The 24773-nt window shown below is 41.1% G+C and overlaps 2 protein-coding genes across 2 annotated transcripts; both read right to left on the bottom strand.

Annotated features, from left to right (window-relative positions):
- Window positions 1-451: 451 nt before the first annotated feature.
- Window positions 452-2613, bottom strand: si:ch211-39i2.2 (DNA damage-inducible transcript 4-like protein-like). The gene is made up of 2 exons (XM_028589235.1): window positions 2242-2613; window positions 452-1213 (listed from the first exon to the last, which is right to left on the bottom strand). Exons 1-2 carry the CDS (start codon window positions 2429-2431, stop codon window positions 768-770), a joined length of 636 nt encoding a protein of 211 aa, XP_028445036.1. The 5' UTR covers window positions 2432-2613; the 3' UTR covers window positions 452-767.
- A 6290-nt stretch (window positions 2614-8903) lies between these two features.
- Window positions 8904-22280, bottom strand: sting1 (stimulator of interferon response cGAMP interactor 1). Its single transcript, XM_028589234.1, has 7 exons — window positions 20683-22280; window positions 19739-19965; window positions 17641-17833; window positions 15123-15231; window positions 14580-14824; window positions 9992-10178; window positions 8904-9632 (listed from the first exon to the last, which is right to left on the bottom strand). Exons 2-7 carry the CDS (start codon window positions 19963-19965, stop codon window positions 9379-9381), a joined length of 1215 nt encoding a protein of 404 aa, XP_028445035.1. The 5' UTR covers window positions 20683-22280; the 3' UTR covers window positions 8904-9378.
- Window positions 22281-24773: the final 2493 nt, after the last annotated feature.

Here is a 24773-nt window from a genome sequence, read left to right as displayed (position 1 = left end):
CTATAACTGTTAGCAGCAGATGTTATGAATATGTATGGTATGTGTGCTGGGAAAAACAGCTGTTTACAGGATACACAACTATCTACAGCAGTGTTTCCCAAATGGGGGTATGTGTACCCCTGGGGGTACTTTGGAGTACTGCAGGGAAGTCTTGCGAGATTATTTTTAAAAGTGTTAATTAAAATGCTTATACACAATAAATTGAGGACTATAAAAATTTGAAATGTAGAATTTAGTTTCAGTTCCAATAGTGTTGTTTAGTAAATCTGCGACTGATGGAGCAGCATTGTATTATGCCTCTTTAGGCTTTTTTTTCCTATCCTAAAAAAAAAAAAAAAAAAAAGTTTTGTGCTGGTCAGGGCGTACTTGAATGAAAAATTCAAAAGGGGTCCATTATTGAAAAAAGTTTGAGAAACTATATAAATAAAGAGTCGAGCACAGGACAAAGAAATAGTGTCAAAAATAATGTATTTAACAATTGCATAAATAACAGTACAGCACACTTCAGGAGGGAGACCTGCCCAATCCTGGAAGGAAATTTTTTAGGTTTACAGTGAACACTTTAACATTCAACCAGTCTGTGCAAAACCAAAAGCAAAACAAGCAGTTAGGTCCCTGCGTTAGACATTTGTACATGAATAAAGAACAATCTGCATTTTGTAGTTTGTTCAAGGCCAAAACATTTGTACATAGCCTGACATTTCACACACACAAAGAAAGAGGTAAACAGTGAAACGGGGAGTTAACATTCTTAACTGCCACCCCCCCTAGTTGAAATCATGAATGACAGGGCTGGCTGAGGAGTAGAGCTTCCTCTTCACTAGCCGGTACTCTGGTCTCAACTTCAACACTTTGTTGCTATCGAAGATGTGTTTGAGCGGCGGCCAGCCGTCGTCCTTGTCTGCCTTGAAGATCACGGACAGTTCAAATGTCGGGGTGACCCTTTGGTCTAGGAAGATGCTCCCCACAGACTTCAGGCCATCTTTGCCGTCCACGTGGACGGTGATGGAGGCGCCCCGGAGCCCGCAGGGCTCATCGGCAGAGGAGCGCACCACGTCCTGGCCGACCTTGGCCAACATCTGGCGAGGCAGCAGCAGCATCTGGCAGTGGAGGGTGGAAGCTTTGGCCTCTGTCAGACAGCGCTCTATGTGCCGGGTCACATCCCGCTGCAGCAGCCGCTCTACGTGCTCCAAACCAGCGTCCATGTTGGCAACTGTAGAAAGAGACCGGGGAGGGAGGGAGGGAGGGAGGGGTTGTTAAATTGTGTTGCATATGTCACAGTCTATCAGTCAGTACATTGCTAGTACAAGTTTAAGGTCTATGCTGATATTGAATTTTAGCCGTTTGACAGCCACCGACAGTCAAATGCAATCCCAGTGCATCATAAAGGATGCTATAATTTGACCCCGCACTGCGCTAAAATACATAAATCATCAGAATAAATGCTGTAAGTCAGCAGCTGAGGAGAAGAAGTGGAAACAGCACAGTGCTATCAGCTGATCCAAGATTACATCAGAAACCTCCCCATCAGGAAGAACAGTTTATTTATTGGACTTCCTCCTACTGATATAGATATAGTTCATGTTACGTTCATGGTTCATTCAACGTTGGCGCATTAAAAATGAATGCGCCAACGTTGAATGAACCATGAACGTAACATGAACTATATCTATATCAGTAGGAGGAAGTCCAATAAATAAACTGTTCTTCCTGATGGGGAGGTTTCTGATGTAATCTTGGATCAGCTGATAGCACTGTGCTGTTTCCACTTCTTCTCCTCAGCTGCTGACTTACAGCATTTATTCTGATGATTTATGTATTTTTTATATATTTATATATATATATATATATATATATAAATATATAAAAAATAGTGTCAAATATTTTTTTAAAGATTTTTTGGGGGGCTTTTCCCCCTTTAATGGACAGGACAGGTAGGGGAGAAAGTGGGAAGAAGTGCAAGAAATTGTAACAGGTCGGACTCGAACCCTGGACCTCTGCGTCGAGGCATAAACCTCCATGTATATGTGCACCTGCTCTACCAACCGATCCAACCTGGCCACAATATAAACAAATATAGGATTATGCTAATTCGAACGGAGAGTGTTCGAACAACTTGTTGCCGTTTCATTAACAAAACTACGTTCAACTTTCAGAACACATTTTTCTTTGCCTTTCCATCGCTGTAACGGCATCGCATCTTCTGAATCTGAAATCAAGTTCAAGTTGAATTAAACTTACAAGAAGGCGAGTAGCTATCGCTCTCGTCGCAGCTCTCGACGCTGCCCCGCCGGGCGGAGCTCGTCTTTCGGCCCGGGGAGGTGAGCAGCTGGAGGAAATACTTCCCCATCATCTCTCCGACGCTGTGTTCCTCCGAGCACACGGCCGCTCCGGGTCCGGGTCCTAAGAGCAGAGCCGCGCTATAGACCATCCTGACTCTTGTTTGTCAAGCTCCGGTATCTCCTCCAAGCGTTCGGTCTGTGTCTTCTCCATGTATGTGACTTGAGTCGGGCTGAGCGGCGAGCGCGAGCTTTTATACTGGAGGTGCACTCGGTTGCATCAGCTGAGCTCGAGCTCCCTCACGTCACGTGTGTTCGGAACTGACCGGTTCAATCGAGAAGTTTCCTGATCTGTGACTGACTGACTGTGGCTCACGCAACATGTCCGGGCATTGCACCGAGGTGGGAAGACGGAGCTGAGCCCTGTGGAGGACGGATAACAGACAGTTAGTGAATGTAAAATAATAAGACTAGTGAGATAGCTAATATGACTCTAATAACTTTATACTTGTAGCTATTACATTTCTTTCCTGTTACAAGACGATATCAGCCTACCCACCTAACGTTATTGGAACTGACCAAAACCAATTCCTATTTTTCTATTGGCTGCCAACAACAAACTTAGTTTTTAAAATCTGTATTTTTTACTTTTACCTCATTATGTTTTGCTTAAAAGCACAAACGTTGCTGAGGAAAAAAAAAATGTTTTAGCATCATTTTTAAAAAGATTTTGTCACTTTTTTAATTTTAATATGCTTTTTGTTTTTTTAAAGGTTTTAGTTGCTTTTTTGAGTTTTTTTGGCTTAGTGCTCTTAACAAATCGAAAAGACTGAATAAATAAAATAAGTATAATAAGTATAAATAAGATTTTAAGTACAGTATATAATAAGAAAGTATCTCCCCTCTGCTGTTAAAAAGTAACTAGGTAGGCCTAACTTTTACTCTGAGTAACTTTGAAATGAGCTACTTTTTAATTTTACTTGAGTAGATTTTTATACCGGTAATTCGACTTGTACCTATGTTGTGTAATATTTTGAGTTGATTCTTAGCAAAAACCCTTTGTTCTTTCACAAATATAATATAATATATATAATTCTGTGTAATTACTGTGTAATATTATTTATGTAATAACTACTTTACATATTTAATGAAAAGAAAGAATCCAAAACATATAATTAGCTGAAAAAATATGATTACATTCATGTTTTCCAGTTGAAAAAGCTATGTAATTTAGCATTAGGATAATTAGGTCTATGGGGAAAATAGACTTGGTTTTCAGCTGGTACAGTTTCAGTTAATTGGAGAGTGGTGGCCTAGAGGTTAAAGGAGCGAGCTTGGGACCAGGAGATCGCTGGTTCAATCTCCAAGTTCTCCGGTGGTTGTACTGGGCCACTTCCAGGTATGAACATGGAACTGTGACAATGTTGTTGCATATGAGAATTTGTTCTCAATCAACTTACCTGGATAAATAAAGGATGATAAATAAATAAAATGTATTCCAATGAATTGCTAGCATAAGTTAGTGAGGGAAAAAATATTACTTATAGGCCAGTAATGCATATTGTCTATACTGTATGTTCTTTATAAAACACATTGAAAGGGAATCAGAAATAATAATAAAAAAAAAATGTAATATATTCTGTTGTTAATATAATATCCGTTATGGCCACACAAAAGAAATGATAATAAGTTAACCCTTGTCCTCTGGGTCAAAAAACATTAACTCATTTTTTTTTTTGACACTTCAACGTTTTTTGGTCAATGTTTTTGGAGCCTTTTTTGACATTTTCGGCACTTTGTTTTCCACTACCACCAGTATACACTAACAACAACTTATTACCACTAGTTTTACGCTCATTTTTGGAATTTATGGTCAATAAACCTCATATAGCCTATATGAAATTATATCTAACTTTTGAGTTACAAAAGCAGAAAGTATGAATTATTTTGACTTAATATTTAAGATCAAAGGAACGTATGTTGATGGATAATCAGTCTGTCAAAGTGAAGTCAGAATAATTCTATAAAATATATAATATAATATATAATAATAATAATAATAATAATAAAAAAAAACACACAAAAATTCAATAAAAGTAGTAAACTGATCCTTAATTTGACTTGTGAAGAGCGTTTCATTGAACCGTCCGTGTTATTTCTGGGCAATGTGGTTGAAAGAAAACCCAAATGGGTCAGATTTGACCCGAAGACAACAGGAGGGTTAAAATAGTAGAAATTATTAAGAATAAAGCTATGCAAGCTAATTAAATATATGTCAAGTAAGACACGAGCGAATCCAGACACACTAACCTACGGATGGTTCCACGTGCTGACTTCACTCCAGGGGGAGGGATGATTCATGTGCTTGTTTTGAATTCCTCCGAGAGGGTGTTGTCCAGTCTCGGGGCATTCATGGAAAACAACGTGATCGCTTTAAATCTTAAACCCAGACATTCAGAAGTTTTCTGCCTGCTTTCTTTTATTTGAAAAAAGGCTGAGGAAGATGAGCTTCTCTTACAGTCCTCCAAAACACAAAACCAAAGCCCCCGGACAACCATGGAAGGACTTATGGCTCTACTATAGCTGCATGTTTCTGATAAAAGTGCTCATTTCACGCATTCATTGATCAGGATTTTAGTTCATAAACAGGTACATTTTTGACTTTGGGCTTGAGGATGTTCTTAATTCAATTATATGTATAAAAATCAGCGTGCTGGGGCCACCTCGAGCTCACCCAGTGAGAGCGTGCGCCCCATGTAGGCTGAGTCCTTTGCAGCAGCCCTGGTTTGAGTCCGACCTGCGGCCCTTTGCTGCGTGTCATCCCCCATCTCTCTCTCACTTTTCCTGTCTATCCACTGTCACTCTGAAATAAAGGGGGGGAAAGTCCCCCCTCCCCCCCAAAAAATGCCTGCTGCCTCTTCAAAGGTATTTCTGACGTAAAGGAGAACGCTGGAGGCAATCTTCCACAGGTGGGAAGAAGAGTTTTAAGCCCTAATCTGCCGTTACCGTAATGTTGTATAACTAAATTACACCGAAATTTACTTTAAAAGAACAGTGGATGAAATGAACAACAATGACAATGACAATGTTATTTTATATACACCAATGATGTTGACATTCAATAAAATAGTGCAGACCTTGATCTGTTACATATTGACACATTGTTATGGAAGTTTGCTGTATTCATAGGGAAACAAAAAGCCGTATTACATACATCAGACTTTGCCAAGTATTTTATGCATGCACTAGTTCAACAAATTCTCTTCCTGGTTGGATTGTAAAAAAATAAAGCCATTTGTGTTTGCTTTCAGTGTATGCACATAAGATTGAGTGTGTGTGTGTGTGTGTGTGTGTGTGTGTGTGTGTGTGTGTGTGTGTGTGTGTGTGTGTGTGTGTGTGTGTGTGTGTGAGCACGTCAGGTCTAGACATGGTGACATGAGCCCTGCCTTACTCACAGGTGAGTAACATGGTCTGACACACACACACACACACACACTGACACACCTGGCGGAGCATTGGAAATGTATCTACTAACACAAGACTATTTTCTTCTTCTCCATCTATTGTTTGGATCCACATTTGGTTAACAAAAGTCAATAAGAAATACTGTAGTTATCGTCTTACTGAGGACCAAAAAAACTCAGAAGTGTACAGATATCACACTGGTTTCAGCTGCCTTTTACTGACTCCCAATCAGGTTTAAAAATAGATTTTAAGATGTTATTACCTTGAAGGAGCTAGTGTAGTCTTGAGATTTGTGTTTCATTTTATTTTATAAAGCGCTATTGTTAGAGTGTATGAGATATGCATGAGGCCACGTAATTTAAATGAGATCTTGTCCTAATACGGGACATCTGAGAACATAATTGTTGTGCAGATCATTTACGCTGTAGATTAATGGTGGGGGAGAGTGGAAACTACAGTGAAAATAGTCATTAACATTCTCCTCAGTTTTGACTGTCAGGGTTAATATTAAAATCAGCTGAACAAGGTATTGTTTACCTCGGCATCACAATTCAGATAGCACACACACGCACGCACACACGTCCACTGAGGAGGAAGAGTTTTTTGCAGGTTAAGCTCTCACGCCTGACTCACCTTCTGGGGAAATATCCCTGCTATGACATCACAGCTGCTAACCAATCAGGTTCAGATCACATTCTGTCGTCAGAAACGCTTACCACCAAGCTTACCACCAAGGAGGAAGTGTCTTTCTGTAGAACTGCAGGGGAACTACAGTGTGGTGCCACTATATGCTCACTACCCACCCAATGTTGCCTGTGGGTATACATGTCTTTTTCTCTGGGCTTGTGTGAGAGTATCTAAATAATATTTAAGATATAACAAATCTACCCTCTCCACATTTGTTAGTTCCAAATGAAGGGTGACTTTAATGGATGTTGTCCACCCTAACTTGAATAATCATTACAAACTCTGAGGGGTGGTCACCGGTTCAATGTTTTATGAAGTCATGGCTAACTAAGGGAACTATGAGTTATCCGTTCGTTAATGTGGCATCAGCTGCTTCCTGGGGTGTAATGGTTTTGGTGGAGAACAGGTCAGACCTGACTAAAACTCACATGTCTGCAGCCCTGAGTGACTCTTGTTATTTCTTTTTTAAATCCTAATCTAACTATCGTATAAAAAAACAATAACACAAATTCATATCAGTATCCTGATGAGATAACTGCCTGGATTTATTGTTTACACAATCGTCCAGTATTTGTTGTAGGCTGAACCTATTCTTTTTTTTTCTATTAATGGATCGATTGTTTACTCATTATTACGTAGTACTCGTTACAAGTTAAGATATCTCAATTTTTTTTTTTCTGGCAAATAGTCAATTTGCCGAGAGAATTAGCAATGGCTCCCTCAGGCGTCTCCTGATTGGTGAATGGCTTTAAATGAAGCCGTTTGCTTGCACTCCAAGCTGCTTAAATCCATCTGTTTCTGAAAGCAAAAGCATATGCTGTCCATTTGTTCAGATTGGGATATCAGAGGTGTTAAACTGGTGACTGTATAAAGTCCATCTGTGTGGCTTATCACAGCTTCTGTAGTCCGGAGCAAGGCACGTGAACTGTTGAATATTGAATATTTATTGGATTCTTATATAGTGCAGCACCTTTGTGACTTGGGTCATGGCCTGTGTGTGTGGATGGGAATCATCGGCAGTTCTGCCAAAACAGTGATATTCCTCCTTACCAGATTATTTCATTTGGAGAGATTTATAGAGGTCTGGAAAGGTAGAGGAAGCCAGTATTTCTCAAGAAAGAGCAAACAATAGAAAAAGAAGTAAAGGGAAACCAACAAAATGTAATGTTGAGAGCTTCATATTGACCTGTCAAGGCTACTTCAGGCGCAGTGCAGCTGGGGTTAAAACAGCGCTCCATTGTTTGAGTTCCATTTTGTCTGTAATTGGACATTGTAACATTTGCATGTTAGAAATCATTCATTTGGATCAGATGCGTCTGTCCTCCCTCGCACCTCTGCTGAAAACATCTGATGCAACCTCACCGAGCAGTTTCAACTGCAACGTTGCTGTCGTGTGTGTGCGTGTGCGTGCGTGCGTGTGTGCGTGTAAGATGCAGATAAACAGGCGTGGTGTCAGGTGTCGTGTGTGTGTGTGCGTGTGAGATGCAGATAAACAGGTGTGGTGTCAGGTGTCATGTGTTTGTGTGTGTGTGTGTGTGTGTGTGTGTGCGTGCGTGCGTGCGTGCGTGTGAGATGCAGATAAACAGCGTGGTGTTAAGTGTCGTGTGTGTACGTGTGTGTGCGTGTGTGCGTGTGAGATGCAGATAAACAGGTGTGGTGTCAGGTGTCATGTGTTTGTGTGTGTGTGTGTGTGTGTGCGTGCGTGCGTGTGAGATGCAGATAAACAGCGTGGTGTCAAGTGTCGTGTGTGTGTGTGTGTGTGTGTGCGTGTGTGTGTGTGCGTGTGAGATGCAGATAAACAGCGTGGTGTCAGGTGTGTGTGTGTGTGTGTGTGTGTGTGTGTGTGTGTGTGTGTGTGTGTGTGTGTGTGTGTGTGTGCGTGTGAGATGCAGATAAACTGGCGTGGTGCCAGGTGTCATGTGACTGCTGTTGTTTACACAGTCATAAAACACCCCAATCACATCTTTCTCTTCCTCCTCGCTCTCTCTCCTGCCTTTAATCTCTCCGTGCTTTTCTATCGTCTGGTCATTGGGGTTAAATTAAAAAGTGAACTGCAGTGAGCATTAAATAGCTAAATGCTGTCATAATGAGTCTGAGACTATTGCCAAAACTGGTAGAGGCAACAGGACTAGTGGACACCTTTGCTCTGCTTTGGACTTTGAATGAATGCCGGGAGATCCCTTCCTGTTCTGTAAATGCGGAGGGAGGATGACAAACAACACCTTCAGGGTGAACTGTCGGTACAATCTGTCCCGGGTGTTTCCACTGCGCACACACACTGTTTAAATCTCAAGGCCCGGTGGTCAGTACACAATGTGATAGTTTTCACTATTGCAATTGATGTTGATCACAATGACAATAATCACTTTGATTTGCCTCCTGTCACTGGTCAGGCAGCTCCTCAGAGTCTCTGGCAACTGTTACTCACCAAACCCAGATATATATAGAAAGTCAAATGAAACGTAACTCTTCTTGGAAGCAAATGTTTGCATTTATTTCATGTGTGTGTGTGTGCCTTTTTATGTTCCCCGTTGCCTGAGCATGTATTTACAGTATATTGTTGGAATCATTTCCATTACCAAATGATAGACAGGACCACTGAAGATATATCAATCTTCATTTTTACTTGAGAACCCAACAAGGAGGCCTTCTCCGCACTACAGAATAGTACAGACAATGACCTAATGAAAAGCTCTCTACAGCTGCTTTTTATAATAAATGTAATAAATCGTGATACAGAGAAATTGTTATCTTATCAGAGTCAATGACGTCTCCCCTATCTGGTCTGGGAGGGCACGTATACCCTCAGGAACACACCGTGCTCAGACAAGGACACGCAAAGGCTCCATGTTATCTTGTTTAGTGCATTCAGAATAATATTATTCCATGCAAACAGTTCAATAATAACAAGAGGGGAAGTATGTATCATAATGTCCCTAACAATTGTTCATTGATAAGTGTTCTCGACAGGTTCCCTCAGAGGCTGCGGTTTCTCCAGGCTGAACATGAGCGTGGGCTCCCTGCTCATTTGCTCAGGGTGGTGCCAGTCGCCGTTCGCAGCCGGTGCGCCGGATGCGCTCGCCAACGGGTGCGCCATCTCCTGGTGAGGAGGCGGGGTGAGGCAGAACTCCTCTTTCTCCTGCTGCTGCAGGTGGCGTAGGATAGCTTTGGACAGGACGTGAGGGTCGTCCTCATGCTCATCTAGAGGAAAAGAAAAAGAAGAAAAAAGTAAATAAATCTCCAATTCCAGCTTCCTAAATGTGAGTTTTTGACATTTTTTACAGACCAAAATTTGATTAATCGAGAAAATAATCAACACTGAGAAGAAACGTTAGTTGCAGCCCTGTTTTAGTGACACACCGTGCAGCAAAGGGCGGCTGTGCATCAATTAAAACATACATTTCAAAGGAATCCATAAATACACAAACCCTGATTGTCAATCCTTGTGGGGAAGCGCATAAACTCAAAGATCAAATCCCCCTTAAAAGCAGTAGCCCGTGCCTCATGCCGCGCGAGGTGTGCATAAAGTTTACACACATACACTTGGCTCGTCTTCCTACCATTAAGCAGGATGAGTTTGTAGCGGTTGCGGCACTCCAGCGAGTGCTCCAGTATGTCCTGCAGCGTCCTGTAGAAGAGCAGGACCTGCTGTCTGCGCTCCGGCTCCCCGAAACCAGCGCTGCTCTCCTGGGACATGCTGTACAGCGTCAGCAGAGGCGTCGCATACTCCACCACGCACTCATGGGCCTGTTTATACACACACACACACACACACACACACACACACACACACATTTAAATGCTTTTATTTGGATCTGAAAGGCATCACAAGAAAAAAACAAGATCCAAATACTCTGGGAAGAGTGACAGGTCTACATGGCTCACATACTTTTACAGGTCTTTCCATTTATAATACTCAACACACAAAGCATCTCCGTCTCCATATTTGCACGCTCCCTATGATGGCTGAAACAGAGCAACATTTTGCAAGTCTTTTTGCCTCCTATTTTGCAGACCCCTCCTAGCTGCATCCCCCTGACCACATTCTCATGGACATGACCTAAACTTCCAAATACCAGAGTTATTAGTTTACAGTTGTATCAAAGTTGGTGAATGAGATCTACCAGTGGTTGATATTTCAATAGTTTGGAATAGTAGCAAGTGTCCACATACAGATCAAAACAGCAGACTACCTCAAAGATACGTACAGATTTCATAGCCTCATTTACAATTACAATGTCAGGAGTGTTTGGGATGTTTTTGAAGTAGTCACTGTCAGATGTGTTATGATGGAACCGGTTGAATTTAACAGTGCTGTGCTTGTCAGTTTTGCTTTCATGTCCGTAATTTATCTTTTGCGAGTCCTTTGCAACCAGATCAACCAGACGGTCATGTCTGGCCACATACAGTCCTTTACATACACACACACACACACACACACACACACACACACACAAAGATAAAAAATTATTCATGAACAACTAATCCTTTAAAGTGCTCATATTATGTTTTTGGGATTTTTCCCCTCTCCTTTAGTGTTATATATCATTTTTGTGCACGTTATAGGTTTACAAAGTGAAAAAGCCCAAAGTCCACCGCAAAGGTAACACACGTTATAATGCTCGCCTAGTCGCTAGCGTGGCACGCCCTCATACTCTGCTTCTGACTGGCTAGTAGTCCTTACCTAGGTACTGTCAGGGCCCTCATACTCTGCTTCTGACTGGCTAGTAGTCCTTACCTAGCTACTGTCAGGGCACGCCCTCATACTCTGCTTCTGACTGGCTAGTAGTCCTTACCTAGGTACTGAGCATGTGCGACTCCCAACAAAGATGGAACAGAAGTGTGGTGTCTCACTCTGTAGCTAAAACAGAGAACTCAACACACAGGGTGAAAAGAGGAGCTGCAGCAATGTGCAGTACAACAAATATATGGTGTTTTCTGAAAATTAAACCATGTAAACCTAATCTGATATAACCTCTAAATACAATTATGAACCTGAAAATGAGCATAATAGGAGCACTTTAAAAGCTTGTGGAGCTCTCGAGCACCAGAAAAGTTTGATGACCATGTTTTACATGTAGATGGTGCTGTCACTGTGCTTTTCTAATGTAGTTCTCCACTAGTGAATTCTCAGGTTGAACCAGCAGGTGGCGCTCATGCTGTACTATGGAAAGGAAACAGCATGCTGGAGGTGATGCACTATACTCTGTTGATTTTCTTTCTGGATCCCAAATGAACTGTGTTGAAAAGGCATCACGAGACCCGGTGCTTCTTTTATATTCTTAAGATATGAGTAGAGGACAAAAGTCTTTTATGGTGTATTGTTTAGAGTGAAAATACAAACGTAAATTCTAATCAAGTTTAGTAGGCTTATGTAAAACCATAATCTGTTTCGATAGTTGTCAAATAAATGTAGTAAAGTAAAGCATAATATGTCATTTGAAATGTATTGAATGAGGAGTACAAAAATGGAATTACTCAAGTAATGTACAAGTGCCTCAAAATTAAACTTAAGTAGAACACTGTTTACTGGAGTATAGTCAAACGTACTACTTAAGCTTATTCTGTGTGATGACAGCAACTGTAAAATAACACCATTCTGGTAATCACTTTGATAGAAATAGTGGCTATTTCTGGTCTCGTATGAAAACTCAGACTGCTTTCATGCATCCCAAACTTCCTTTCCCTCCACTAAACTACAGACGGGGTTTTTGAGTACAATCACTGTTAGATTTACGACATCAAACATATTTAATATGGAGCGCATTGACGTGCTATCATGAAATATTGAAGAATATTTTATATATATATTAGAAACAGCCTCCTGAGTCTGTCACTTTACCGTCTCACTCTCTCTCTCTCTCTCTCTCTCTCTCTCTCTCTATCGCATTTTAGCTGTGCAGTCCTTACAAATCTGATCAAAGGAGAAAATGTCAGCACACTAAAGCCCTATTCACACGGGACGAGTATTAACAGGGGACATCATGGGATTTACGTTGGTGTTTTGTGCGGCGCAAGAAAAAACTCATTATGCCTCGCATATGATGTCAAGACTGTGTCAAAACTAGGGTTGGGTATCGTTTGGGTTTTTTCTGATACGCGGTGCTAAAACGATACTTTTAAAAAGATTAAAATTTGTTTTTATATATTTAAAAAAGAAAAAAGGAGCACAAAACGACATTTAAGAAAAAGTGACATTTAAGAACGGCTTGTTTATTGCTAAGGCCATATGGTCTAAATGAAATGATTTATTAAAAATGTAATAACAATAACTTATAACAATAACTTATTTCACCAGTAAATTGCTGGTAAACGACAAAAAAACAACCACTAGATGTTTATAAAGTACAATGTTTTATTACAAATTAGACTACCCAACAATATAACAGCCTACAAGTCCAGCTGAATGATTAGACCATGAAACACTTTGTGTTAACGGCTATGTTTAGAAACGCAAAAGTGGCGTTGCGTTCTCACTATTTATTCCGCTGGCCGCTGCCACTCGCTCTCTCTCTCTCTTTCTTTTCATCCGCAACGTTGTCGCCTACTCTGGCTCAAATGAATAGTCTACATATGGTCATCGAACTATAACAACCTTATCCACATTGTCGAAATCATTTAAATATTGAGCCATTACATTGAAAATCTTTTAGATAACAGGAGCCTAGAATTTCTGTAGCCTACTCCGTAACAGCAGACTACCTGGACGCCTTTTTCTCGTCTCTCTCCACACCGCTGTCTTCACACTTTTGCGTTTTTACCCTTTAGACGGTAACGCGACGGTGGAGCGTTTTTAAGATTTCCACTCTGGAGGGTGGTTTCACTTTTTTGCGTTTTTTAAGCCCCAAAAACGCCGTCGCCGTATAAACGAAAGGCACATCTGATAAAATATTTTCCCGTTTTCACCCGCGAGCGTCATCGTGTAAACAGAGCCTTAGTTAATTGACAGAACAGTTTGGATTGTTTTCAGTTTCTAAAATATGAGGATTTTTCTGCTTTGAGTACTTTTACTTTCAATACTTTAAATATGCAGTAGGTAAGACTTAATAACTACCTTTCTGTCATATTTGCTGAAACTAACCCTATGTTCCAGGAGAACTACATGAAGCAGGTTATTTAAACAAAAAATCCGGCTCATTCACACGCGTTTAATCTCCCTTGTGGGAGGAGGGGCTTAGGTGACCGTTTTGGGCTTTAGCAGAAAGGGGGGGAGGGACTCAGAAGTTGTTGATGTTCAAATTTTTAGTAAAGTAACATTTTCAATGGTGGACTTTTACTTGTAACAGTATTTTTACTAATGGTATTAGTACTTTTACTTAAGTAAAGGATCTGAATACTTCTTCCCCCGTTGACAATCACACAACCTCCATGTTAAGCCAAATATGCTACAGTAGGTAATTTACGGGGTTATTGTTACTTGACAAATTAAAGACATGGCATATTTGCACAGGTTTATGATCACAGACGACCTCCAATCATTCTAAATGACTAAAGGGCCCCACCATTCCCGGGCGAAGAGGGCTGAGGTCTTCACCTCACACAATTACAGCACAAGTTGCTCAGAACTGCAGGTTCTCTGATTGCATTATGTAATGTTGACTACATATTTTTGCTGTGCACCTGAGACATTTCTAATTTCATTAGTTTGCAATTGAATTATTTTAAGATGTAAGATTTGTAATTTAAAGTAATAAAGATGTACACATCTGAGATGGACTGGAGACATGTCTGTGGGGTTTCCTTGCCTTTTTTGCCCAGTGCACGTTGGGATATTTTTCCGCCACCTTTGACTCTTAAAAAGCACAGAGAAAGTGGTGTTTTTTTGTTTGTTTTTAAATGCAGACCTTATAGTCTGTGTAATATTGTAAATAATGTATGGGCTGTGTACCGCTTTGTGTGACCGCCATCTTCCGGATATCTTCTCACGCATCTTCTTCCACGCATGGACAATCATTGTTATTTCTTTCTTTTTTCTTTACAGTGGAAATTCGTTTTTTTTAATCGGACTCGGGTCCAAAACTGCCGCCGTGGTTCAGGTTGATTGATGGATCATAGCTCTGCTTCAGTGTATCTCTTCTTACTATCAAAATTCTGGTATGATCTAAATCCACCTGCGTTATAATCTGTAACTTTTGCAGCCCAGCCTACCTTTCCATGCTTGTCCAATACACTGTAGACGCTGTGTTTGTAGACCCGCCCCCGGACTCCTGCCCTGTCTATCTCACTGTTGGGGAGGTTGTCATAGAAAAAGATGTTGTCATCCTCTTCCTCCAGCTTGTGAGAAATGTTGGCGTTGAGAGGTACGAGGATAAGGAGCTTCCTGGAGCCACGACCCCAGGAGGACCTGCTGGCCTGATGGGTGGCACGAAATGCTGCAATGGAGCCCTCCAAACCTGATTGGACGCAAACACACACACACACACACACACGCACGCACGCACGCACACACACACACACACACACACACACACACACACACACACACACACACACACACACACACACACACACACACACACACACACACACACACACACACACACACACTCTCTCAACTGAGTTATCGCCAAAGTAATATACAGTATATCCAGTTAAATTGATTATATTGTGCAAGTAAAGCCCACAATCTCATATTTAAATGATTGCGTCTAATTGGAAATATAAGGAGGTGTGTGTTTTGATGTTACTGACGTGGCAGCACCAGTCGCAGGTAGCCAAGGTAGAAGGACCAGGCCAGGCCGTGGGCCACGTTCATCTTCCTCCCCTCGCAGACGTCTGAAACCTCCACCTCCGACGGACCCTGTACACCGACCACAGAAACAGCCAGAGGGATGTCACAACACCTCACCTATGCTCAGGAGAAAGAAAAGGGCATCCCTGCACCCATGCTGCCCTTTCCTATGTGGGACAACAATATTTTTAGATATAATTCAGTGCAACAGCAGGGGACAGAGACAGCTACACTCAAGCTTGGGCTGGATTGGAATCTATAATGCCGCCAGTTTTTATAAGGAGTCTGAGGGAACAGGGAGCTTTGTTTGGAATTAAGCAGCAATTCTTCGAGGACAGTGCTATGGTGATTCTTGCTGATGAAGACATACTTTTTTCTAGCCTATTTTTACTCCAGAACTGCCACATCAATTACAATCAACTGATGCTCCAGGAAGTGTTCTTACATAGGGACTGCTCTGTCTGAAGTGTACTGCTGTTATGCTAAAACAGGGGCTATCTTTCACTTTCACACCATGGCGCTCTGAGGTGTAACAATATAATAAGCTCTCACATGATGAACTTTCTGATAAAATCATTATCTATACCAACCAGAGTTATGAAGAGAGAGAGAGAGAGAGAGAGAAAGAGAGATTCCCTCTGTGCTGTCTTCCAGTTGTGCAGGACAGAGGGTGCATTTAACTTTTACTTGTAAAGACATTGTTTTAGAGAATAGAATAGTCTTTTACAGAATATTTACAGTGAACTTGTTTATCTCATATAAAGTGAAATATATTTTAATATAGTTTCATTAGAGGTTATAGTTTTGTCTTGCCAGTGCTGGCAACAATGCGTGTTAGTCAGTGGTGTAGTCTAATCTATTGTAGTGGGTATACTGTACTGTATATATACTGTATTTTGGCCAGAATCTGCCTTGAGGGGGGGGGGGCATGTCATATTGGGGGTCTGGGTGTCCTCCCCCAGGGACGTTTTGAGCATCAACGACTTCATTTCCTGTATTCGGATACACTTTTATGCACCAATTTACGGTGGAAATACTTTTATATAGCCTATGTGCAGAAGAAAAACACAGATGACAATTCAAAATATATCTAAATTATGTTGTTGCGTGTCATTAGGCAAGTGGGTATATGGAAATCCTGGAGCTTTCTTAGTGGGTATACTGCTTATACCTGCGTATCACGTAGACTACACTACTGGTGTGTCAGCTAGAATGTTGTTATTGCAAGTGTAACTGATATGCACTGTCCCTGAATGATTAGTAGCTTTTAGCTGTGGAGCTCCCCCTTACTGGTGACCACGGTTGTCAGCTCAGCTGTAGTCTGGTTTACCGGATGTTCAGGGCTGGGATAAACTAGCCCGACATCCGGCGCCTGATGTCCCTCCCCTTCCACTATTTATTTTACAAGGGCAGCCTTGCTGCATCCGGGGCTTAGCGCCGTCCAGGACGGGTGTGATTGCTTTAAAGAAATAAAAACAAGCCAGAGCATTTTTTCCTCCTATCCCAGAATAGATCAGTTGGTGGTGTTGCCAGACCATAACCCAGTGTTGGCACTGCGCTGTGGAGATGGGTCTGGCAATGCGAGACTATCTCAGATGTGATGCACAGTACTTTACTTCTCTGTTAAAAGCCAGCAAAAGAAACTCTCAAGAGGTGATAACATGATGTCCCAAATAGTTGGCTGCTGTGCTAGCCTATAACCCTTAGAAACTACTGAACAGAACAGCTGCCAGAAAAAGATGGAACCTACTGCTGAACTGAAGACAGTCAGAATCAGCGTTATAAATGGTGATGCGTTCCCTTACTGATGTATGTACGTAACTTAGAAAAAAACCTGACCACAAATCTTTGGACCGAACTACACAAAACCCCATTTCAGTCAGTAAAGTTAGATTTGGAATGTTTGGAATATGTGTGTGTGCAGGTTAACAGGAAGACACCCACTGCAGGGTCTAATGATAGGTCAAAACATCATCTTTGACTGCGCATCCCATGTCTGACCATCAACGCTGGTCAAAATTACAGCTTTTTCTGTCTGCCACTTAAATTATACCCAGGGCCCAGCTCATGGCCACAACCTACACTCAACAAACCTCCCGACTCACTGGCTCCCCCATGTTGACTGGCTGTATCCATTATTCACTCCCCTGGTCACTTCCCACTGTAACCAGTTTAAGGTGTTGTAGCCAGAGAAATGTCTACATACCAATTGAAATGGCTGTTCCACTGGTTATATAGCCATTGCTTACTATGAATTACCAAAGCATTCTATATATATATATATATATATATATATATATATATATATAAAATAAATATATATATATATAAATAAATGTAAGGTTAATGCCCGACGAGGTGTCCATTGTCAAGTATTAATGGACGACAGCGAGGCGTGAACCGTCCGACACGCAGATATATATGGTATATATATACATACACATATACATACATATACATATCAGGTATGGACCTCACCAAGACTCCCAGGCTTTTGAACAGCGCGTAAAGGGCCGAGGCCAGGAAGAGGAGTTTCCAGCATTGGCCTTTGTGTTGCAGAGGATGTCCGGCCAGGTAGAGCAGAATGCCTGCCAGACCCGCAGCCAGCAGGGTCTTTCCCCCCAACCCACAGGCTGGCAGCACATGGCTCAGCAGCCCTCTGCCTCGATACCTGTAAAAACAGAGAGGATACTGTTGTCCCTGGAACTGTGTGTGAACCGTGTCACTGTTGCACTGGTTTGACGTCAAATTATTTCTGTAGACATAATGTTACAGTGACCAATGTTAACATCTAGGTAGTGTACAGTGGGGTTTTAAAATTTTTCTTTTTTTACTCAAAACAGCTGCCTAGTGCATCTGGAAACGCTGATGAGAGCACCATGAGTGACACCTTTAACATTACAGTCATGTGATGCATTGTTAATACAAACATTTTGATTAGAGCAGCTTTAAGCAATGCAAGGAAAGGCACACTCAAACCTGAGTACTACTTAAATCAGACCAGAAAGCAAAGGTTAAACTCATTGACTGTATAATAGAAGTGAATGTAGCTTCTGAAAATTGAAGCCAATGCATTTTATCTAATGGCCAGCAGGGGGTGACTCCACTGGTTGCAATAAGAAGTCAGTTTGTAAAGATGTTTATGAGAAAATGATCCTTCTTCTCACTTGACTTATTACCTCAGTAAACATTCTCATAAAGAGGTTATCTTCTCAATCGCAAGATTCAAGTCTTCTTCAACACAGCATGATGTCCATTTTGTTAATTATGCTCCCATTTGTTTAAAAAAGAGATGATAAAGCAGCGGATGCTTTAGGGCCTGGCTACCTTGTGCTTGACCAGTCGTTAATACGGGGACCTGTCCATAGAGAGCCAAAGTCCCGCCCCTTCCGGTGGACCTTATGGGACCTTAATCCGGAAAAAATATGAACGGTAGTGAACAGGGAGAGGCAAATTATTTTTTGATCCCATTTGAATTGAGCCATGGATTACAATATGATGTTCGTCAATTTAAAAGATAGCTCAGTTAGCTGTAGGTTTGTCTGGTTATGACCACTTAGTTTAGTGTGAGACCGCTCAGTGGACTACATCTCTCGTCTCACACAATCTACCTCACCTAGCTTGATGCTCAACTTGCTCGCTAGCTAGCTAGCTAACTTAGCTCTGTTCCACAACACATGTAACGTTATCTTACCTGTTTTATCCAGTCAAGTGTTTTCAGCAGATTAGCAAAAGAACAAGCGAGATCCTCTGCTCATTAGAGTAACGTTACATCCCCGGTACGATACACACAGACATCTTCAGCGAGACGATATCCATGAGACATTGAAGTGTGTAGTCTTTCTAAGTACATATTTTCACAGTCTTATACTTCAACAGTTTAACAATAAACTGAGACTTTCTTTGATTGAAAAATTATCTTTTAAATTGACGAACATCATATTTGTAATCCATGGCTCAATTCAAATGGGATCAAAAAATTATTGTTATCTCTCCATTGACTCTTGTTATTTTTTTTTCGAAAGATAGCTAGGTCCCATTGGCCGGAAGTAGAAGGGCGTGACTTTGGCTCTCTATCAGGATAGTACTGTGTAGCCGTGAACTTGTTTGTCCGTGTTTTCGCCGTACTACTTTGACCCTTCCTCAGTGTTTTCACTTTGCGTTCTAAAAAAACAGGTTTAAGTTTTATGCCTGTTTTACGCCAAAATTAGCATCCCAATCAATATCACAGTTAACGTGAATGATGGATGCACCTTGCTCACCAAGCTAGGTAGCTAGCACTAGCGTTAGCTGATACATTAGCTCCACCCTCTCGTCCAAATATGGTCACCTCTGGCTCCAAAAAACCAAGAGGGCGAAGGCCAAAAAGCCAAACTTGAGGCTTCAAAACGGTAGTCCACAAACCCATTGGTGATGTCACAGTGTCCACCTCTTGATACGGTCTATGAATACAATTCTAAATTTGGCCTTTTGTTTCTTATTCTTTTCTTAATCTAAATACAAAAACACTCTCAGTTGCGGTCTTACCCCATACTCTAACTGATTGTACCACACACAACCACACCTTGTCTCTCACCTCGTATTTGAATGGTAAAACATCTCCTCTGCGAGCAGACAGAGGCCGTGCAGCAGAGGACCAAGGGTCAGGATGAGTATTACCATGGCAACCCATCCAAATAATCTTTCAGGAGACAGAACCACTGTGCCTCCTATTGTCACGGCAGCCAGTGCCGCAGCACATACCTTAGGCAAAGTCCCACGAGGCCGAGGAATGAGAGTATCGTGATCTTTGAGGGACTGCATCTGTCAGGGGACAGTCACCCAGTGTCAGGGAGCACTTTCAGTTAGATGTTTCTATCTCTCCGAGCGTAGGGCTAGTTCACCCAGAAAACTGTTCAATGAAGTCTCTAAACTAGGTGAGAAATATGGCTGTTTGATGTTTCCTGTAAACTTAATTTTGGACATTTGAGGTTCTCACCTAACAACAGCAAAGTGCACAGTCTGTACTCTCTGTGGGCTAAACTTGTCCATGTTGCACACCTGGCTCAGTAACAGCGAGTCACAGCATGTTGTTTTTTTTTGCATGATCTCATAATAGACACACAGATGCTGTAACATCAATAACAGGGGTGTGGCTATGTACAGAAGAGAAATAAAAGTCTGAATGAGTATGACTGTGCATGTATAGCCTAGTGTTTGTGTGTGTGTGTGTGTGTGTGTGTGTGTGTGTGTTTGAGAGAGATAATGTTGTTCTCTCAGCTGAGTACCTAAGCCCTATGACCACAATACAATGGAGACAAGATGAGGTAAATGTACTAAATGTACTGTAAACTTGTTGGCATCTATATTTGAAATAAATGAGACAGTTGTTTATGGCCTGATATCTGTCAATAATGATGCCTATTTGCGGTCTGCACATGATGGAAAGAGTCTAATGTAGCAGGGCACAGTTAGTCCATCTGCTTCAAAAGTACATTTTAAAATTAGACATGAGAAAGAAAAGTGTACGGAGGGACTCACCTTGGTGTTGCTGTGATCCAGAATAGAGAGATTTCCTTTGTCCTCTGTTTTCCTCTCCCTTTATCTCCGCCCCTTTAGACACCATCTAACACTTTCACTTTCGATTGCAGTTTAATTTACACACAGAACATCACGGTAACGAAAGGGAGTGGGCAGAGACTATGAGAAATATTCATAAAGAGGAAGTTCCCACTATACAGTATAACTATACATATTTTCGCCACACTATACATATGACCACAGATCTTTTTACTCAAGTGTCAAGTTGGCTTCCGGTTAAACCATTGTCAATTATTTCACAATAGAATGGTTGCCAATATGTTGCAGTGGTCATTTTGCGCCCCCTTTTGTTAAATCAAAAGTGAAGAAGTTCAATAAACAGACAGAAGAGTAAAACCAACATAAAGTATGTGGGCCAACATGAGCATCCGGACAGCTCCACTGTTCTTTGTTAAAGACTCTATAAGTCTTTGGAACCCTATTAAAGGGATGAAACATCACTGTTCTGAAATTATATTCCCTCATTTGTTGCTATAATCAGGGCTTTAAATTGACACCCACCAACCCGCCAAATGCGGGTAAAAATTAACTTTGGCATGTAACATTTTAAAGTTACTAGCCAATTTGGCTGATGGTGATGAATGAAGCGAAGCGTCTGTTTGAATCGTCCGACTGCAGAAATGTTTCCAGATTGGTCTGTTGTGCGCCAAGAAATGTGGGCGGCTTTGTGTGTCTTTGGCTCGGAAACGTAATCTTTATCTGGCAACACTGCTTGTAGTACTAATCCTACATTTCCCATGAACACTTTGTCGTGATGTGTTGTACAACGTTGGCTACGTGCCTAGCGTGCGTGGTATCGATTACGAGCTAGAGACAGAGTCTTTTGACAAAAAAATATAAAAATTAATCACAATCGTCTGGCTCTGCCAAATAGAATACGTATATTTCTTAGGTGCGTGGGGTTATGCCGGGGGATTGTCATGTTTAAAGCTCAGTGTTTCGAAAATTCTACTTGCTATTACAGTCTATGGACTACAGTGAGACCGGTAATTAACCATCTTAATACTCCATTAGCATATACTGTATATGATGTACATTTATTTAAGCATTTATTCAGGTGTTTCCTGTCTCCCATCTGTAAATGTTGCACAATATTTGTCATGTTTCACCTTCGGGAAACTACATACATAATGAAAGAGAACGTCACTCCCTCTCACCACTGACATTTCCTGTAATTCATCTAATTACTCTTCCATGTGGTATGTTTTCCATCAATCCTGTCAAACCAGTATCTGTAACTACCTCCCACTGCTTGAGGAAGACTGCAAAGAGTCACTTAAGGCAGTTTAACTGTAAAGCAGGTCCAGTCAGTTTGACTGGCTTTGATAAGGCATCCCTTGATATCTCCAGGGCGGATCTTTTGTATTGTCATTTGTATAGTATAATATAATATTATAATATTTATATAATATAAAATGTATATAATATTTCCTTTATTTGGCAAGTACATTTACAAATACGAGGAAAGTTTCCTCTGCATTTAAAGGTCCCATGACATGGTGCTCTTTGGATGCTTTTATATAGACCTTAGTGGTCCCCTAATACTGTATCTGAAGTCTCTTTTATATAGACCTTAGTGGTCCCCTAATACTGTATCTGAAGTCTCTTTTATATAGACCTTAGTGGTCCCCTAATACTGTATCTGAAGTCTCTTTTATATAGACCTTAGTGGTCCCCTAATACTGTATCTGAAGTCTAGGGCTGCAACTAACGATTATTTTAATAATCGATTAATCTGTTGATTATTTTTTCGATTAATCGATGAATCGGATAAAAAAAACAAAAGCATTGATTTACATCAACTCAATACATACATACTTGTTGTTTTAGTTAATAGTTGTGTAAAGGTAAGTAACCCAAATAGCAGATACAGACAAGACAGACAGACAGACAGACACACACTTATTCATTAAATTATTACCATCATTGTAGTAAGTGCAAGTTAAGTTCATTTATACACCACACACTAATATATTTGTCAAATATAACTGATATGGGACAAAGCACATAATATATACCTGACAACAGATTGAAAAATAAATGGGCCAAAAAAGGCGAGTGAATAAAACCATGTCTTTAGTCTTGTAAACTTTACCACCCCTGATTTATTACTGTTATTACCGAGCTAACGCTAGCTTGTCATGCTAGTCAGCTGGATAACGAGTAAACAGCAGCACCAGAAGAGCTACTGGAGGGACGGTACGTTCCTCACTTCAGACCGGAACAGAAGGAGGATAGTGTAGTGACTTTACCCTGCTGTTGAACTCCCTTCCTCCTCATCAAGGACTCCAACATGTTTATGTTTTAGGTGCTGACTCATCACCGTGGTGCGCCCGTGCCATGCCGTGTCGCTTTTGCTCATCTTGCAATTAACACGTTTTTGATTGATTTAGTGTGAAATGCTCCCACACCTTGGATGACTTGGGTCGTACTGATTTCTCTGCCTCCGCCGAATGTTTCAGAACAACGTTACGGGTCTCTCCGGTGTCTCTCCGTGTTTCCTCTACCGCCGCTCTGCTCTTTTTTTCTTTTCTTTCGCTCCGCTCCGCGCTCAACTCAATTTTTCTTTTTTTATCTCCGCGACTAGGTGGCGTAATAGTTGCGTGACACAACGAATCGATAATTAAATTCGTTACCAACTTTTTTAGTAATGGAATTTTAGCGATTTTATCGATTCGTTGTTGCAGCCCTACTGAAGTCTCTTTTATATAGACCTTAGTGGTCCCCTAATACTGTATCTGAAGTCTCTTTTATATAGACCTTAGTGGTCCACTAATACTGTATCTGAAGTCTCTTTTATATAGACCTTAGTGGTCCCCTAATACTGTATCTGAAGTCTCTTTCCACAAACACTTCTGTGTCTGTAGCTATTGAGGAGGAGAGAAGGGGGGGCAAGGTGGAGGGTGAGTCCAGTATACTTGTGGGGTCCCGACAGCTTTGTGGGGCCAAAATGCTGGACCCCACAAGTTTAAAGGGTTGTTTGATGGTTAAGACTTGGTTTTAGGATTAGGGATAGAATTAGGTTATGGTTAGGGTGAGGGTTAAAGTTAGGCATTTAGTTGTGATGGTTAAGGTTAGGATAAGGGGCTAGGGAATGCATTATGTCAATGACGGGTCCCCACAAAGATAGTGCCACAAACCTTGTGTGTGTGTGTGTGTGTGTGTGTGTGTGTGTGTGTGTGTGTGTTTGTGTGTGTGTGTGTATGTGTTTGTGTGTGTGTCCATACGACACAAATGAACGAAAATGAAATAAAGGTTTGGTATCCATACCAAAGGTTCATGCATATTTTATTCAAGAGTAAAAAAGTGGATCGTCCCATGGGGCATGCTTACAGTGTTAGTGACTGGGGAGTCAAAACAGAGAGAGAGAGAGAGAGAGAGAGAGAGAGAGAGAGAAAGAACCGTGGCACAATTTCTATGGCACAGGGTCTCCCAGGGGGGTTCACCTCTCCCAAAGAAGCACAACAAGATCAACCGAGGAGCAACGCAACATGAAGAGCAACCAGCAGAGAGAGAGAGAGCTTAAATATTAAGAATGTCCATAATAAATAGAATCATAATAATCATAGAACCATAAATATCATCAAATAACAAGAGGAATCATCAAGAATTATGATCAGAGAGAGTACACTTTTTTCCTTTAAATTGCAACAAACCAGCTCTTCTGTTAAAATGTGTCTTGCTGCTTTTCGCTCGAAACAGCGCAAATTTTAACCATGCAATCATGCTTTTGGCTTCCTGAACGCCTGTGCCTCTGTATATAGTACGGTCAGTCATCAATGCTAGTTTAATATTTGTTTTTATCGTTATTCATATTTATCGTTAAAAACAACTCCTGTACATCGACAAAGAAGAGAGGAGAGAACGTGGACTTGACACTTTGAATAGAAGTGTACTGTCATTCTGTACAGCGTCGAAAGAAACCCCAAAAACACAGGTCGCAAAAAAGCGTGAAAAAAACCTGAATAGAACACAGAAAGAATACAAAAGAAAATAAATTAAATTAACATTATGTACAAAATAAATTCTTC

Source organism: Perca flavescens, chromosome 10, assembly GCF_004354835.1.
Source record: "Perca flavescens isolate YP-PL-M2 chromosome 10, PFLA_1.0, whole genome shotgun sequence".
Taxonomy (NCBI): domain Eukaryota; kingdom Metazoa; phylum Chordata; class Actinopteri; order Perciformes; family Percidae; genus Perca; species Perca flavescens.
Note: the sequence above shows the minus strand (reverse complement) of the source record. Positions and strands in the feature narration are given on the sequence as shown.